Source organism: Grampus griseus, assembly GCF_964374135.1.
Source record: "Grampus griseus genome assembly, chromosome: 19".
In the NCBI taxonomy this organism is placed as follows: Eukaryota; Metazoa; Chordata; class Mammalia; order Artiodactyla; family Delphinidae; genus Grampus; species Grampus griseus.
In genome coordinates, this window is record NC_139013.1 from 22028583 (window position 1) to 22046184 (window position 17602).

The 17602-nt window shown below is 39.6% G+C and overlaps 1 protein-coding gene across 3 annotated transcripts in view; it reads right to left on the reverse strand.

The window, feature by feature from the left end:
- SHCBP1 (SHC binding and spindle associated 1) overlaps window positions 1-16757 on the reverse strand; it is a gene marked incomplete at both ends in the record, with an annotated part of 36555 nt that extends 19798 nt beyond the window's left edge. The window contains 8 exons of one of the 3 annotated variants that reach the window (XM_082676359.1): window positions 2262-2382; window positions 2725-2893; window positions 2985-3218; window positions 6888-6980; window positions 11535-11743; window positions 13153-13268; window positions 13558-13611; window positions 16649-16757. In XM_082676359.1, the coding sequence (XP_082532485.1) occupies window positions 2262-2382; window positions 2725-2893; window positions 2985-3218; window positions 6888-6980; window positions 11535-11743; window positions 13153-13268; window positions 13558-13611; window positions 16649-16757 (1105 nt within the window). Of the gene's footprint in view, window positions 1-2261; window positions 2383-2724; window positions 2894-2984; window positions 3219-6887; window positions 6981-11534; window positions 11744-13152; window positions 13269-13443; window positions 13612-16648 lie in introns of all 3 variants that reach the window. The other 2 variants (XM_082676358.1, XM_082676360.1) reach the window with 2 other exon arrangements.
- Between the last annotated feature and the right edge of the window lie 845 nt (window positions 16758-17602).

Consider the following 17602-nt stretch of genomic DNA (forward strand, 5'->3'; position numbering starts at 1 on the left):
ATGATTAGATTGTGAGTAAATTTCTTTCCCGATTCTTTTTTTTTTTTTATATTTATTTTTGGCTGCGTTGGGTCTTCATTGCTGCGCATGGGCTTTCTCTAGTTGCGGCAAGCGGGGTCTACTCTTCGTTGTGGTGCACGGGCTTCTCACTGCGGTGGCCTCTCTTGTTGAAGAGCATGGGCTGTAGGTGCATGGATTTCAGTAGTTGCGGCACAGGGGCTCAGTAGCTGTGGCTTGCAGGCCCTAGAGCACAGGCTCAGTAGTTGTTGTGCGTGGTCTTAGTTGCTCCATGGCATGTGGGATCTTCCCGGACTAGGGACTGAACCCATGTCCCCTGCATTGGCAGGCGGATTCTTAACCACTGCACCACCAGGAAAGTCCTTCCCTGATTCTTTTTATGTGTCTACCTGTACTTTGCACATTTTTATAATAGCTATGGCTTTCTATCATGTGAAAAATTAAAAATATAAAAAGAATGGCCATATTACATTATATAAACAAGTTATTACATAAACAAATTACATAATCTTAGCAGTTTAAAACACAAAGCCCTCGCCAAACTGAATGGATTTTCTAAACAAGAAAGAAAAATCCTATTATAAGTACTGTTAATACCCTGCAAATAGCAGGTACTCGATATATATCTCTTGTTGTAAGTGTCAGCTATAGATCAGAAAAGCTATCAGATAAGCTTTAATCTTACTCGTGAACAAGTACTCCATATATTCAGACTAGAGATATCACCTGATTCCCCAAATTCTCAGAAATGCCCTCTGTTCATAAATTTACAGTCATTCTTACACTTAACTATCAGAATTCTATATGTTTATTTATGACATGTTGGCAATCACATTATAATTTCCTCAACAATCTAGGAAGAATGCTTATCCACCATACAATCTGTAATAGCAATGCTGTTTGCACTATGCCAAAAAATGAAGTGTTTTTATTGTAGTGCTTTATCCTGCAGATGTTTATAAACACACATCTATTATATATCAAATATTGGAGTGGAAAAAGAACAAAAATTACACACATAAAACAAAAAAGGGGATGAGGTGGTGTACTAGTGAACAGCAGGAAATTAAATTCCCAGCCTTGCTTCCATTAAGAACTCTCGAAAAGATAAAATTAAAGAACATAGCTTAAGCAGTTTGTGAACAGCTGCTCCAGTCCCAAAATGATATATGATTTTTTGCATGACAAGCTTTATTGCTAACTTGAAGCTCTTCTGGTAAATAGTTGAACAGGTGCATCTAAATTTGACACGCTATGCAAATACAAAGGACCAAGGTGAACTACTGTAAAGTAACCTAAATTTAGGAATCACTCTAAATGTACAATAAGATTTCAACTCCTAAAAAGTTATTTTTAGGACTTCCCTGGTGGTGCAGTGGTTAAGAATCCGCCTGCCAATGCAGGGGACATGGGTTTGATCCCTGGTCCGGGAAGATCCCACATGCCACGGAGCAATTAAGCCCGAGTGCCACAACTACTGAGGCTGCGCTTTGGAGTTCGCGAGCCACAACTACTGAGCACACCTACCACAACTGTTGAAGCCCATGCGCCTAGAGTCCGTGCTGCACAAGAGAAGCCACTGCAATGAGAAGCCCTTGCACGGCAACGAAGAGTAGCCCCCGCTCACCACAACTAGAGAAAGCCCGCGCACAGCAACGAAGACCCAACGCAGCCAAAAATTAAATAAATAAATAAAGTTATTTTTAAAAGACTCTTTCAACATTAATGTTCTCAAAAGTACACTTTAGAACTTGTGACATTCAACAAGCTTTTAAAGAATTAAGATAAAGATTTTGCAGCTAATTTCAAGTTGGACCTATACCTTTCACAAAAGTAAGCTAAATTAAAAAAAAAAAAAGCACCAATATGTCCACAACATATATGAAATAAGAGGAAGCAACAAATTAAAAAATATTGCTTGGAATGTTTTTTTTAATTCTAATAATGAATTTCCTTTTCACCAACCACCTATAATCTGGAATTATACTTCTTCCTAATGGTCTTTTTTTCTCTATGTTTTTGTTTTCCCAACATTTATAATGCCACAAAGAGTCACACCTCATGTTGCTCAAACACTGAGTCAATAACCTGTACACTCCAAAAACCCTTAATGTTTCAAGGCAACTCATTTGAAATCAAATGGGTCGAAATCAAATTCTTGGAGCTTCAACAAGATCAGTGATTTACTGTTATCTTAAGCGTATCATGCACGAGAGTTTGGTTGTATGATCTTCCATACTCACCTTCTAACTCAATGGAGTCAGCGATGGAGAACGTACCATGTACCACGTAACGGCCAGGACAAACAATAACAGTGTCGCCCTCATAGCAGGCATTTATAGCAGACAACGGATCACTATGGAACTAGAAAACAACAACAACATATTGCAAATATATACCCCTCAAATGCAACCTGAGTATTACTCCAGGTGCCTTCATGTCTCATTTTCAAAAGGGAGCCAAAACTACGTATGTAGGTATCTCCCTTACTACTGCACTGAGCTCAGTGCCTCCTTTGCTACTGCACTGAGCTCAGTGCATGGTTGATAACTGACTAATACTGCAGAAAGGTGGTGCTCTCACTGCTTTCCATTTCACAGAAAACCAGCTCTGGGAAACTCCTAAAAACTTTTTGTAGAATTCAGGAAAGCCTGGAGTGAATCTGAAGAAAAAAAAGCCACCTGGAGCAAGAAACTCTCCTTTTACCTGAATTTCTATTTCTTCCTTACAAGGCTCTGGACAAAGCTTATCCCTGACCAGGGACTGCAGCAGACTAGTCGTCATGGTGGAGGAGACCACATGGGTGACCTTCTGGCCACTGGGACGGATGCCTTTTGCTTGTATATTAGAATTCTTCTGATAACCAAACACATATCTTAAAGAAACCAAACAGACCTGTCAGTTCTCAGTAACATAGCTGGTTAGAAAAGATGCCAACTAGTTGGGAAGAACAAAGATACACATACCTCAACAAAGGATTCTCAATGAGTTTTAGCTTTTGTTTCAACTGTTCAATCTCTGAATACAATTTTAACCCTTCCACCATGGAGATGTTTTCCTGCTCAGAATCAGAGTTACAATTTGACAAACTGCTTCTCAGATTTAAAAATTTCCTGTAACTCTCCTCACATTGAGTCAACAGATCTTGATAGTCAACAATAAGTCCTGAAGGAACTCGGTCTTCAAGAATGTCATAATGCCTGAAAGTTTAAAAGCAAATTGAAACCCACTGCCTTTCAGACACATTTTCCCATCATTAAGACACCCATTCAGTCCTCAAAGACCCCGTAAGAAAAGTGTTTCATAGTATGCAACTCAGGAACATGTTAAGTCTTACTGAGTAGGTGAAAGCTATTGAAAGCTTTAAGGACCACTTCATTAAGGTCACTAACTTTTCTCTTTTGAGGAGTTGCTATTTTTTTTTTCCTTAGATCCAAGCATTTGTGTTTTTGAAACACTGAGAGTTCATGTTGCACAATTTGTAATCATTACTTAACAAGAAATTATTTTCTCATATATTAGATTCAAAATCTTAATAAGTGGGTGGCAGAGGGCAACCTGGAGGTAGGGGTGGTGAGGATAGTATCCCAAGTAGTTTCATAACAATGTTTAAGATTACCACATTTATAGGATCAAAAATTTTAAATGATTCAAATCATCTAGTCCTTCCCTATACTTACTTATTTTTATAATTTAGTTTAGTTTTTTTTTTTTAATTTATTTGGCTGCATCAGGTCTTAGTTGAGGCACACGGGATCTTCGTTGCGGTATGTGGGATCTTTTGTTGCAGTGCATGGGCCTTTCGTTGCAGTGCGCAGGCTTCTCTAGTTGTGGCGCAGGGGCTCTAGAGTGCGCGGGCTCAATAGTTGCAGCACACGGGCTCTCTAGTTGTGGAGCACGGGCTCCAGAGCGCGAGGGCTCAGTAGTTGTGGCACGTGGGCTCTCTAGCTGTGGCACATGGGCATGGTAGTTGTGGCACACTGGCTTAGTTGCCCCACGGTATGTGGGATCTTAGTTCCCTGACTAAGGGGATTGAAATCACGTCCCCTGCATTGAAAGGCAGATTCTTAACCACTAGACTACCAGGGAAGTCCCCCTCCCCTGCATTTAAAGCACTATGGAGGGGACTTCCCTGGTGGTTCAGTGGTTAAGACTCCACACTCCCAATGCAGGGGGCCCGGGTTTGATCCCTGGTCAGGGAACTAGACCCCACATGCCGCAACTAAGAGTTCGCATGCTGCAACTAAAGTTCTAACGTGCCGCAATTAAGACCCAGTGCAGCCAAATAAATAAATAAAATATTAAATAAATAAATAAAGCACTATGGAGCAGAATTTGCTGAATATTCCCTCAGGAAGATTATTAGAGTATTTCAAAAACATAAGCCTTTGAGATTCTGAGAAAAAAATAAAGCTGTTATTACTAAACCAGAGTGATTAAAACAAAATAACTTTGTATTGGACAACTGTGTTGGCACTTAAAGTTTATTATTAATTTATAAACCTTCTCAAATATATAGACAGAACAAAAAGTACTTCTAGATACAATAATTTATGAGTGTACAATCAAGTTAATGGATATGAAATTAATGGATTTGAAAGTAAACTGCAATATTATTGTCATTACTTGTCGTTTTAAAATAATTGCTTTATTTCTCAGTTAAAAGCATACTGACTTAGGCCAGAGCTTCTTAACCTTGGCTGCTTATTAGAATCACTGGGGAACTTTTAAAAATACAGATGATCAGGTCCCCATCCAGACCAATTAAATTAGTCTCTAAAAGTAGAGGGGTATCTTTTAAAGTTCCCTGGGAATTCTAATGTGCAGCCAAGGTTGAGTACGATTGCCTTAGATAATGTCTTCTTAACTTCGTCACGCTCTAAATAAGACCTAAACAAATTTACATCAAGTTACAGTGAACATTTAAATAGTATTTAAGATGAATAGAAAATATTTTTCCCACTTTTCAAGTAAATGAATTAGGTGAAGCTTGAAAAGCAAGGACTTTGTCTGCTTTGGTTAATCCATACTCATTTAAAGATATTCTAGAAATCCAATTTGCAAACAAGAAATTGGGGGCCCAACCACTGACTGCTTGATCAGATCTACTAAGTTACAAAGATTAAGACTCAAATTTTAAAATTAGTTTCTTAACATTTCCAATATCCATGCCAATCAGCTTATTTCTTCTCATTATAGTGATACTTCATAGTCTGAAAGTAATGAACCAACATCTGTGTCTCAGACCCATAAGCTCTGAAGCAGAGTGTTTTGAATTAGAAAGGAAAAATATTTACTTCACAGTGCAAAATCAAGACAATATGGTTTGATTCCCTTTAACTCTTGCCTGTGAATAGCTCTACTCCTGTCTTAGCCTAGGGACCTTTTAAAGAGTCCGCCTATATTTGATAACATTCCAGTTTCCCCATCAAGTACCATAGTTTCTTCTCCATAACTGAAAACAATTCCTCCCTTATGCTTTCCCATCTGCCAGTGATGTATAAGATATGTATGTAAATCATTTCTTGTTGTTTGAACATGTAAGACTGTCAAATCGGAATACAGTTATTTTCCAAGTAAAGATCAAATTTGCCAGATACATGATATTCATCTACCATTACATTTCCCTTCAATCAAAACCAATCATTGCTCTTTAAAAGCAAGTATATCAAAACTAGAAAATATGCAAGCTTATTGAAATTCTGGCATTTTACTAAATACACCATGAGAAAACAGGAAATGCATAATGGAAAAATTGGAAAGGCTAAATAGAAATCACAGCCAATTTATGAAAAGCTGAAATCAGACATACATAATTCTAAACCAGGTAGAACCAACCTTAATCAGACTTCTCACGTATTTTTTACTTATGATTCACTGTTTAAATGAAGAGAAACTTACTAAATCAAATTGGTTATACAGAAATGTAAAGGGTTACTGCCTTATCTTATGTAACCAAATCATCTTTCACACAGGGAAAAAAATTACCTTCTACAATTTTTTTTTCTTTTTTTGGCCTGCAAGGTCTAATTTTATTCTTATTGCAGCACTGCGTATTAAATTACTATGCACAAGTACCAAAAAGTTACCTGGTCTTATAGCACCATCTAGTGGAAGCCACATTTAACAAAGTCAGTGCAGGACAACTATTTGGGTTGCATGGTTAATTTGGGGTATTTTTATAATGGAAGGGTTTTTCCCTACCAAAATATGATAAGTCAGTAGAATGTATTTAGGTATTTTGGAAATTTTTATTCACCATCAATATTAACTATTTAGTATTTTCATCTATTTATCAAATAAGATTTAAGGAAAAGAACTTGACAAAACATCCTGAGGTAAGTCTGTTTAGCCTACTATGTTTTACTGTAAGAACTTAAGAGTAAAGCCATGTCTTTAAAAGTACTCAAGAAAAAAAAAGTCTTCTATAGTTCAATTAATTTCACTGTTCTTCAATTGTTTTTATTGAGTTTAGTAACGGGTTGTTTCTTTTTAACATATTAGCTCAATTAAGTTTTATTCAAATTTACAAGAGTGAGCTGTTAATTTACATGTTCTTGAATTCTCTGCTTTTATATTATAGTGATACTATAATATAGTAAAACACTACAAGTAGGTTTATAAACACTAAAACACTACAAGTAGGTAGTGTTTCTAAAAACACTACAAGTAGGTTTATAAACACTAAAAGTAGGTTTCTCTGCACCTGTACAATTTTTATTTAATAACTTGTCAGTGGGTTATACTATTTTATATCAGTCTGTTTCTATCTGTAGGAGTATATATACAGTATATACAAAACACAGGTGAAATTAAATCACAAATAGCTATTTTTTCCAACATGTACAAGGCCACTAAAAAATACTTACAATCTCAATCGAGGTTCAACACATCTAACAAAATAATCATACTCATCCTCTTCTTCTTCATCCCAACTCCTCCAAATGTTCTGATAGAAAAACCTGGAAAGGAAATTAGTATCACTCAAATTCAATCACTGGCTTAAAATGTTAGGGTTTGGGAGGAATAAGAGTAAATCAAAACAAGTCTATCAAGTATGGTAGAGAAGATTGAATATTTGCTAGATTTGATAGTCATGAGTCACACATGAACTTCTTTGGATTGGCTAAAGAAGTTTTCTATAACATTGATTCTATTAGGACCTTCTATTTATCAGAAGAACTATTTATTGACCATCTGTAACTTGGTGGAAAGTAGTGCCATTTGTTAAGATAGAAAAGACTGGGAGAGAAACAAGTTTAGGGTTGAAAATAAAGAGTTCTGTTTTCACCATGTTCAGGTTGAGATGCCTATTTGAACTCCAAATGGATGATGTCAAGAGTGCAGATAAATATACAAGACCAGAGCTCAAGGAAAAGGTCAGGGCTAGAGACATAAATCTGGAAGTTGTCAGCATATTGATGGCATTAGAGCAATAGATGAGATCATCCAGGGACATAAAATAAAGCAGTAGTTCTCAACCCTGACTGCCCATTAGAGTCCCCTGAGAAGCTTTTAAAAGTTGATTTTCAACCCTATTCCAGACCAATAAACTAGAATCTCTTGGGTGGGGGATGGGGGAGGGAGGGTGCAGGATCCATATTTTTTTAAAGCTCCCCAAAGTGATTTAACAAATTTTTCATCATGGAAAATTTCAAACATATACAAGAGCAAACATGAAAACATGAATACCATGTATCCATCACCAGCTTCAACAATTATCAACTCACAGGCAATCTTATTTCACCTCTACTCCACCCACTTACTTCTCTGCTCTCCTACCTCCACCATCCTGACACTGGATCATTTTAAAGCAAATTTCTGACATATCATATCACTCATAAATTTTCAGTATGTGCCTCTAAAATAAATCTTTATACAAAAAAAGTTTTAATTCCTTAATAACCAAGTATCCAGTCAGTGTTCAGTTTTCCCTAATTATCTCTTTTGTTGTTGCTGTTGTTTTACAGTTGGCTTGCTCATCAGGGTCCAAACAAGGGTCAGCCATTGAATTTAATTAAATCACTTTTACTCTATAGATTATCCATCCCTCTTTTTCACCTTGCAATTTATTTAATAGTTTCCCACACTCTGAATTTTACTGATTGCTTCCCCATGGGGTCAGTTAACATGTCCTTCTGTTTCCTTTATTTCTAGTAAACTGATAGTAAGGACTAGGGACTTGATCGTCTTTAGGAAAGACTTTTTGGCAAGAATACTTCAAGGGAGGTATAATGTAGCTTCATCACCAAGCACATGATACCTGGTCATCTCTTTTGATGATGAGCTTAAGAATGATCAATGGATTCAGATACTGTCAGCCTGATTTATCTGCCACAAAGTTCCCTATCAGGTTTTCACCAATGGCTGTAGCAGCCATTGATGATCATTGCCTGAAACCTCTACTTTATTATGGGTTGCAAAATACTGATATTCTCATCTTATCATTCTTTCTTCATGTAGTAGTTGGAATACTCCTATAAAGAAAATTTCCAGGAGATTCTAATGTGCTTTCAAAGCTGATTAGAGAGAGAGAAGTGTAGATAGCCTAGGCCTGAGCCCTGGGTAACTTCAACATTCTAAAGTTTGAGCATAAGAGGAAAGAGCTGGCCAAGATTATTAAGAAAGCAAGCCCATGACACACTATCATAAAGTGGTGTCCCAGAAACTGGAAAGAGAGTAGAGTATGTTAAGAAGATGGGAACGATCAAATAATTAGAATGTGACCAAGAGGTCAAGGTAAGATGAGATCAGAGGAGTGACGACTGGATATGAGAATATGAGTGACCTTAAGCACAATTTCAATGGTACTGTAGGAGTAGAAGCATTAGTGGAACGCCAGGAAGTACAGACGATATAACTGTCAAAAAGTTGAAAAGGAAGGAGCAGTGAAAATGAAGCCATCTCTTAATTCTTATAGATTAGACTGTCATTCTCTTCACCCTCTAGAGTCCATCTCTCAAAAACAAACCAAAAAAAAACCAAACCTGAGCATGCCCTTACTCAACCAAAAGACTCTGCTGGCTCCTTGCTGTCCTCAGAACAAAATCCAAATTCCTGAGCTTGGTGATATTACATGGACTCACAGTCCACCTCTAGAGCACCTCTCTTGCCTCAGAGACCCTGTGTGCAAACTACCAATTTCACAAGCTCTTTCAAAGCCGCTGTGACATGCTGGTCAGACTGCCTTCCACCTTTTCCACCTGGTAAGCTTATATTTACACTTCATGACCCAGCTCAAATATCCTCACCAGTTCAGTACCAGGCAATCACATTTCATTCACATCTGCACCTCCTCCAGTGTTTATTCTCTCAAGACAGAAACTTGGGAGTCAGCCTTGACTTCTTCCATATCCACTCTACCACCAAGTCTTAGCCATCCTACTTTCTCAATAAGCCTAATCTGTACTCTCCATATCTCTACCCTAGTCCACTCTGCCTCTTAACTGATCTCTCTACCCCTTCCCCCTCCATTTACTTTCTACACAGCAGCCAGAACAAACCTTTTAAAACACAAAGCTGATCATATCATAAAACACAAAGCTGATTGAAAACCCTTCAGCGGTTTCCCACTGCTCTTAAAGACAAAAATTGTCCACTGGCTGACAAATCCCTGCATCTTCGGACCCCTGACAACCTCTAAGCTGGTTTCCTAAGTCTCTTCCATTACTGCCTATGTTCTAACCACGTTGGCCCTCCGGCTCCTTAAACTCACTGAGTTCCTGAACCTGTTCCCTCCCCTAAACTGCCACAACCACTTTCACCTAGCCAACCCTTCAGACCCAAGTTCAAATACCATTTCCTCAGGAAATAACCGTATTACAGCAACCTGACCTAGTCTTAGAACACTCTGTAATCCCTCACAGCACTCACTGCAGTTTCCAATCATACACATTATCTTTATGTGATTATTTCATCAAGGTTCATCTCCCACCTTTAGACTGACGTCTCCCTGGTGATGGTGATTGTGTCTGTTTTGTGCACCAGTCACATCTCACCCTCAACTCAGGACCTGGCACTGAAATACTTACTGAATAAAATGAACAAATGAAAACCCTCATAATTTGACCTTTTCTGGACACTGACCAGAATCTGAGCCCTCACCTCAAAATAAAGAATAATTTAGCCAGGCTCGCCTTCAAATAATACTATTACTAATTCCAGATACTTGTCTTTCTATCAACTTCTATACCCATAAGAGATTAGCTCCCTGATTCCTAATTTCCTAAACTCGTCAATTATCCCTTTACCTTCATATGCCTCAACTGACAGATTTTTTAAGTGAGAGAAACATAAGAGAGTTATTTTGGTTCTAGACATAAGCCAGTTCTTTAGATTTATGTTGTTTGACCTAATATTGAATACCTACAGTCCTTGCATTGTATGCAAGTCCAATGTCCTTGCATACAATTAGAAATTTTCTATGAAATGTCAGAAGCAGGGCCCAAGACACTCTGCTTCTTTGTAGAGTATCAAATTAAGCTCAGCAAAACCAGGTTCACTCACTAACGGCATAGAAACTGGAAAGTACTTTTTGAACTACAAAACATCAAGCAACATTATTAACATGACCTTTATATTATCCAATCTTCCAGTTCATGAAGGAATATAAGTCCTTTTTTTTTTGGCGGTACGCGGGCCTCTCACTGTTGTGGCCTCTCCCGTTGTGGAGCACAGGCTCCGGACGCGCAGGCTCAGCGGCCACGGCTCACGGGCCTAGCCGCTCCGCAGCATGTGGGATCCTCCCGGACCGGGGCACGAACCCGTGTCCCCTGCATCGGCAGGCGGACTCTCAACCACTGCGCCACCAGGGAAGCCCCTAAGTCCATATTTAATTAGCCAAAAATAAGCCTTCCTTAGTAAATATACTTATAAAAAGAATATTCAAAAGAACTATCTGTATTAGGAACTATCTGACAAAAAAGTTATCTGAAAAACTAAAAAAGGCATACCTATTAATGCAAGTGGAAACCGACTAAGCCAAAAAAGGTTGAAAGGCAGGCACATACCCCCTAAGGATCCTGGAAGTGGCCTGACAAAACATTCTTTGGCCAGACATATCCTTGAAAACACTGTATGTCAGGCTTATCAGTGCACAAGTGATGGTATACCACCTTCTTTACCTTCTTTCCTTTCCTCTTATGTTCAAGTACATCAACTATAGCCTTAGCATCCAGAACTTTTAAGACAGTTTCTAAATATATACAAACCAAATTTTAAAATCCCCTATCTTTTGTTAACATTTGGGGACACTGAGAGAAGGCTATACAGGAATCCCTAGTACTACTTTTCTCAAATTTTCTGTAAGTCTGAAATTACCTCAAATTGAAAATTTTAAACATTGAAAACATTTTTTTAATTTTAAAAAGTTTCCACTGTCTTTGAATATTTTTAAATATTGCAGTGACCAAGTTTACAGTTTGAGTTTTAAATCTAGGTATAATACAGACCAGAATTACTGCATTTCATCCAAAGTTTTTGGCCACAAGGTTACTTTTATCAACCTTTTTTCCTACCTGATATGCTCAATTGCAAGTGCTGTCTGGTCAAACACTCCAGAATCATCAAATACCACCCACAGCTCCTGCAGGGGCAACCGGTGTTCCTTCAAATCAAGGAGCTCTTTCATACACTCCAAAGTAAAAGTGCTGACTTGAGATTCACAGAGGTACGGGTCAGCAAGCCTCACCACTGCCTTCAAGGCTGCAAAGTCCACATCTGTGATCTGAAATTTAAAATAATGTGACTTAACATATGCAAATCAAAATTAAGATACATCTAAAACACTACTTACAGCCTGATTTTTTTAAAGCATGAAATGAGAGTGGGGAGCCTTCTTCCATAACATAAAGGATAAACAAGACAGGCTTGGCTTGTACCCACATGGAGCTGACATCGTAATTGAGAGGACAAATAAACAAACAAGATGGCAACAAGTATGTGACAGAGAATAAGTAGCAGGGGTGATGGTCTGGTTTTACTGGGAGGGTAGGGGAAGTCACTTCTGAACTGCGATAAAAGGGATGAAAAGGAAGCAGCCGTGTGAAGAGCAGGAAAGATGCAAAAGGCCCTGGGGCAGAGACAAGCTTGGCAGCTGGCAGAGAAACAGTGTTTCTTGCTGGAACCACAGGAAGGAAATGAGGTACGGGCAGCAGGAGGTGAGGTGAGAGAGAGGCAAGATCAGGACAGGAAGGGCATTGGAAGGAGCTTGGCTTTTACATGTTATCTAGCACAATGAGAAGCCATAAAGCCAGCACAGGCCTTTGGTAAATGCAATGCATTAGAGGTTTTTAAGCAGAGGAATGGCTGGCGCATTTCTCTTTTAAAACAATGACTTGGACTGCTTTTAGAGAATTGAGATGTGTTGGGGGAAGGGAGCTACTATCATAATCAAATTAATAGGCCTGAACTGCAACCAAAGACATTAGCATAACCCAAAATTTAAAAATCCACAAGGAACAGCTGCTTGCAAACCATTGCCTCATATATAGTCACTGCAGCATGTGATGTCATTTTCTAAAGGGTCTGCAGCCACAACTTGTATTCATTCACACTCCCTGGTTTACCATTTTAGTTTAACGGAGCGGGGGGTCCTGTTAACACACACTGAGAAAAATTCACAGCTGTAATTAGAGTGCAAATTTAATGTAAAAGGTCCAGTCAGTTGAAAAATAAGATTGTTTTTACTTTCTGCAATGGAACATCAAGAGGTTAACCACATACCTACAACTTTGTCAGGCAAAAAATAGGCTAGTTTTAAAATGCCCGCTTGGTTTGAGCTACTTTAATGGGCTACAACTAAGAAGGTAAAAAATCAATTCAAACCCCACTGACTTTATAATTAGGCCTCTTTGTTTTTTAAACGGTCTCAAATACCTCCCTCACTTCATAGGTTTCTAATCCATTTCCCCTTTTTAAAGGACACTGAAGCTTAAACCACCTCAATTCCCTGGTAGCTCCTCCTCAGTTGCCTTTAAAATTTGTGGAACACTTCATACACCGTGGCAGTTAGATGTAAAAAACATGCTATTTTCAATCAGCTCATAAACCTTAATTAAAAATAAGCACTGTGGCTACAACAGTCTGAGGGAAAGTGTTTTTAGCTAAATGTCTTAACAACAGAATTAAATTTACCTCAACCAGCACCTTGAACACATTAGTGTGCCAGACTGCCCGCCATCCAGATGGTTCAAGGACCTTCTCTAAGAACTCAGCTGTGAATTCTTTTACCTCAGAGGCCTTACAGTCAGCTACAAAAAAATTAAACACAATAAGAATTGGGGCTGCATAAAGGAGAGAGAAGTTAATAAATCCACTCAAATCTACTTTCTCAGAACCAACAAACAGCAGTCTGAGGAACTGAGACCATCTACTGAATACATATAAATTAAAAGACAAAAGAAGCAAAAAAGAGGACCTACTCACCTAAAATGTAATCTTGATAAGCTCTGAATCGCTCATAGAACAAAAGATGACTTGTCTGGAACATTTCTGGGAAATGAGTTTTTCCTTCTGGCACAAAACTTTGTAAACTAGTACCTGGTTTATCATGATTGCTACAATCACTGCATGAATCTTCATCTTCAAACAAACCTAAGAGAACAAAAATAGGCAGGCTCAACTATCCCAGACACTTCCAGTGCTTATAAACTGCTTCTATTTTCATATACTTGCTTAGAAATTCCAAACAAATAAAAACAAGGATTTGGGTATAATGCTTTACTTACCTCTATCATTGTCAGAAAAAAAGTTTTCTAAATTTAAAAATATCTCAAAATCCAAGTTCTACTTCAAAACAATAAGGACTTAAAATCCTTCATGGGTTAGGTTTTTGCTGCTGTTCTGTGAGGAAGAGGGTTGTTTTTAATTAAGTGGGAATCACCCAAGGTCTCCTTCAGAGGACACGGCTATGATTATTACTAGAGCTAGCAAGTTATAATGGTCACATAGCTTACAGTCATTTTTTTCCAAAACAATTCCATAAAGCTGCATTAAATACAGAGCTGATTTCCTATACTCCATCTCAAACAAACTGAAACCTCCCTCTAATTTCTACAATATCAGCTTGTCAATGCCTCTCAATAAACAGGGATGAGAGATTGTTAATAATGCATAAGGTTTACTTCACAAAAGTTTCTAGGTTCCATCTGACTAATTTCAATGCCTGTGTCTAAGGAAAGGATTAGAAAATGCTAATTGCATTAGGTTTGGGCTGTATGTAATTATGTTTCACAAGGCGTGATTGGGCCAGTGACATATCTAATTCTGTGCAATACGATGTTTTTAATAGACAAAACGACTACTAAATAAATACTGAGGGTAGCATTTAGACTGGCAAACTTCTTTCCTGTGGTCTCAGGAAGGGTATCTGAGACAATTACTAGCAGCAGTCTTTCTCTTCCCTTACCTCTTATATTTCTCCTTCTTTTCTCCCTCCTTCCACTTCTCTGCCCCTGTTCAGGCCACCAGAATTATGTGACCCCACAGACTGTAATAGGGAAGAACAAATCTGACTCCATATTGGATCTGTTTCTTGTACTTTACCCTTTGTATCCTATTGCTTTTGATACAAGAATGTTGCCTGTAGCCTGAAATACACAGGATAGCCCCTTCTCAAAGCTCTGACCTTTAAAGGTATAACACTTTTCCACTCATATAGAGATAAAAAGTTGCTAAACAGAGAATAACATTTGTCTTGTTGTAGGTTTACAGGAACATCCTGACCTGACCTACCTGGATAGATGCAAGAACAAAGGATTCTGACACCAAGAAGTTTGCAACAACCAGTCACAACCTCTCCCCTTTTAGTATAAAGGAAGCCTGAATTCTAACTTTGGCAAGATGGTTCTTTGGGACTCTATTCCACCATCTTCTCAGTCAGCTGGCTTTCCAAATAAAGTCTCTATTCCTTGCCCCAACAACTCGTCTCTCAATTCATTGGCCTGTCGTACAGCGAGCAGTACAAGTTTGGACATGGCAACAAGATGACCAAGGTGTAGTGAAGGGCTTCCTGCTTACAGATTATCAATGCATCTGAGCCTCAGAAGGACATCAATACCTCACCTGCTGTGTAACAATCTCTCTGTACCTAAAGGAAGATGAAAACAGTATGCCAACTTCAATAAAATTAAGAGAATAAACTATATGTTAATCACTTACAACAGTACCCACCACATAACATAGATATAAATGTTTGTTAAAGAAATAATACCATCATCTCACACACATTAGGTGACTATTATCCAAAAATCAATAAGAAAAACTATCAAGAAAACAAGTGTTGGGCTTCCCTGGTGGCGCAGTGGGTGAGAGTCCGCCTGCCGATGCAGGGGACACGGCTTCGTGCCCTAGTCCGGGAAGATCCCACATGCCGCGGAGCGGCTGGGCCCGTGAGCCATGGCCACTGAGCCTGCGCGTCCGGAGCCTGTGCTCCGCAACAGGAGAGGCCACAATAGTGAGAGGCCCGCGTACGGCAAAAAAAAAAAGGAAGGAAATTACAAGTGTTGGATGAACATTATACTGCGTGAAATAAGCCAGTCACATAAAGACAAATACTGTGCAATTCCACTGATATGAGGTACTTAGTCAAAATCATATCATAAAGACAAAGTATAATGGTGGTTGCCAGGAGCTGGGGGGAGGGGTGATTGGGGGTTTATTATTCAATAGGTATAGAGTTTCAGTTTACAAGATGAAAAGAACCATGGTAACAGAGGGTGGTGATGGCTACACAACAATGTGAATGTGTTTAATACCACTGAACTGTACACTTAAAAATGGTTAAGATGGTAAATTTTGTTATGTGTGTCTTACAATTAAAAGGAACGCCTTACTTCAGCACAATTTTTTAGATCCTATTTGAAAGTATTTCTTTTCACACATTATTTCACTTCATCTTCACCACTCCGTAGCACCACTACCTGTTTTCCAGATGGGCAAACTGAAGCCAAGTGACTGTTGCCAGTTCACAAGAGTGGTTGGTAGAGGAGTTAAGTCACTCCTATGTTCTCTCACTTCTCCAGGACTCTTTCCACTACACAATACAACTGAAAATGTTAAAGTAAAACCACCTTAAAATATCAGGGGGAAAAAACGGAGTCTCCATGAAGAGGTAGAAAGGACTGAGAATTAGACCTGGGTTCTACTTTTAGACTCTGTCCCAAATTGGCTCCCCTACCCTTGGGCATGTCACCTGCCCTCAATGCTCAGTGCAGGCTTAGATGCAGCCAACTAGGCCAAGCGTTCAAGTTTCTTCTCTTTCGGTAAAGGGAAGTGTGGTACGTGATCTCCTTTGAGATGCAAATTTAAAAAATGCGCCCACTCTGGACTCACAAACGCGTGAGTCACAAAGCCCGGGGGGCCCACCCAGACAACAAAAGTGGGAATTCCCGGCCCGGCCCAGTTCCCTCCAGGCTCGAGGAAGCTGAGGCCAGATTGGGCGGGGTGAGTTGCCCTAGGTACCTCCTGACTTCGACGTCGGGGTGTAGCCCAGCCACCGCCGCCACCCTGGCCAGCAAGGTCCGGAAGGCCTGCGCCCCAAGCGCCCTCGGAGAGTCCCGACGCCCCCCGCGCTGCCGACACGGTCTGTCGCAGGCGGCGGCTCCGCCGGCCCGTCACGACGGGTGCTCACCTTTCCCGAGGGGCGCCGGCTCCTCTTCCGCAGCCCAGCCGGTGCGCTCATGGTCCCGCGCCATCGCCTCCGACCCCAACCCACCACCAGCCAGCAGCCCGTCAGCCATTTCAAATTTCCGCGGGCGGCCGCCCGGCCCAGTAATGCGAAGAAGCAGCCGCTTCTGATTGGATAGTGGGCCGAGGCTCTTTGACCAATTAAAGGAAAGTTTGCGTGGCCCCCGTTTCCGCACGAGCCCCGCCCCTTCAGCCTCCACCCACCCCGGTTGCAGTGCCTGCGCGCCATCTACTGGCCGGAAGGACTGCTCTTCTCGTCCAAGCTCTTGCTCTTTTTGTTTACTGGGACGAACTTGGACAGAGTTGAATTAGGACATAATTTGGGATGAGTTCCGAAAAACTAACAAGCCATACCTGGAAGTGAGGTAGAGCGGAAAAGACACTGGCTTGAGATTCAAAAAACATAGTATTTAGACTTGTTTCTTCCATTACTACTGGTATTACCTTGGGCAAGTCACTTCACCTCTCAGAAGAGCATCTTCAGTTCTAATAGTATATTGGCCTAGATGGCTCCAAACTTTTCACCACCAAAAATCAGTTGCTCTCTCGCTTTTTCTCTCTCTCCCCCTCTTTAATTCACTACCTACACACAGAGGATATTTTCAAAGAATGTCAAATAATATTTAGAATGTATAAGTATGTTTTACCTACATTTATTAATCAACAACTATAACCTCCAATGATAATAGCTAACATTTGTTGAGTACTGTGTGCAAGACACCCCTGCATATTTTATCTGCAGTATCTTATTCAATCTTCAAAAACCATCCTATGAGACAGGAAATATTATTGTTATTCCCATTTTACAGGTGACGACATGGAGCCACCAAGAAATTAAGAAATGCCCAATTTAACCCAGCAGTGCCAGTATTAAAAACCAGCCAAATTCCTGAATCCA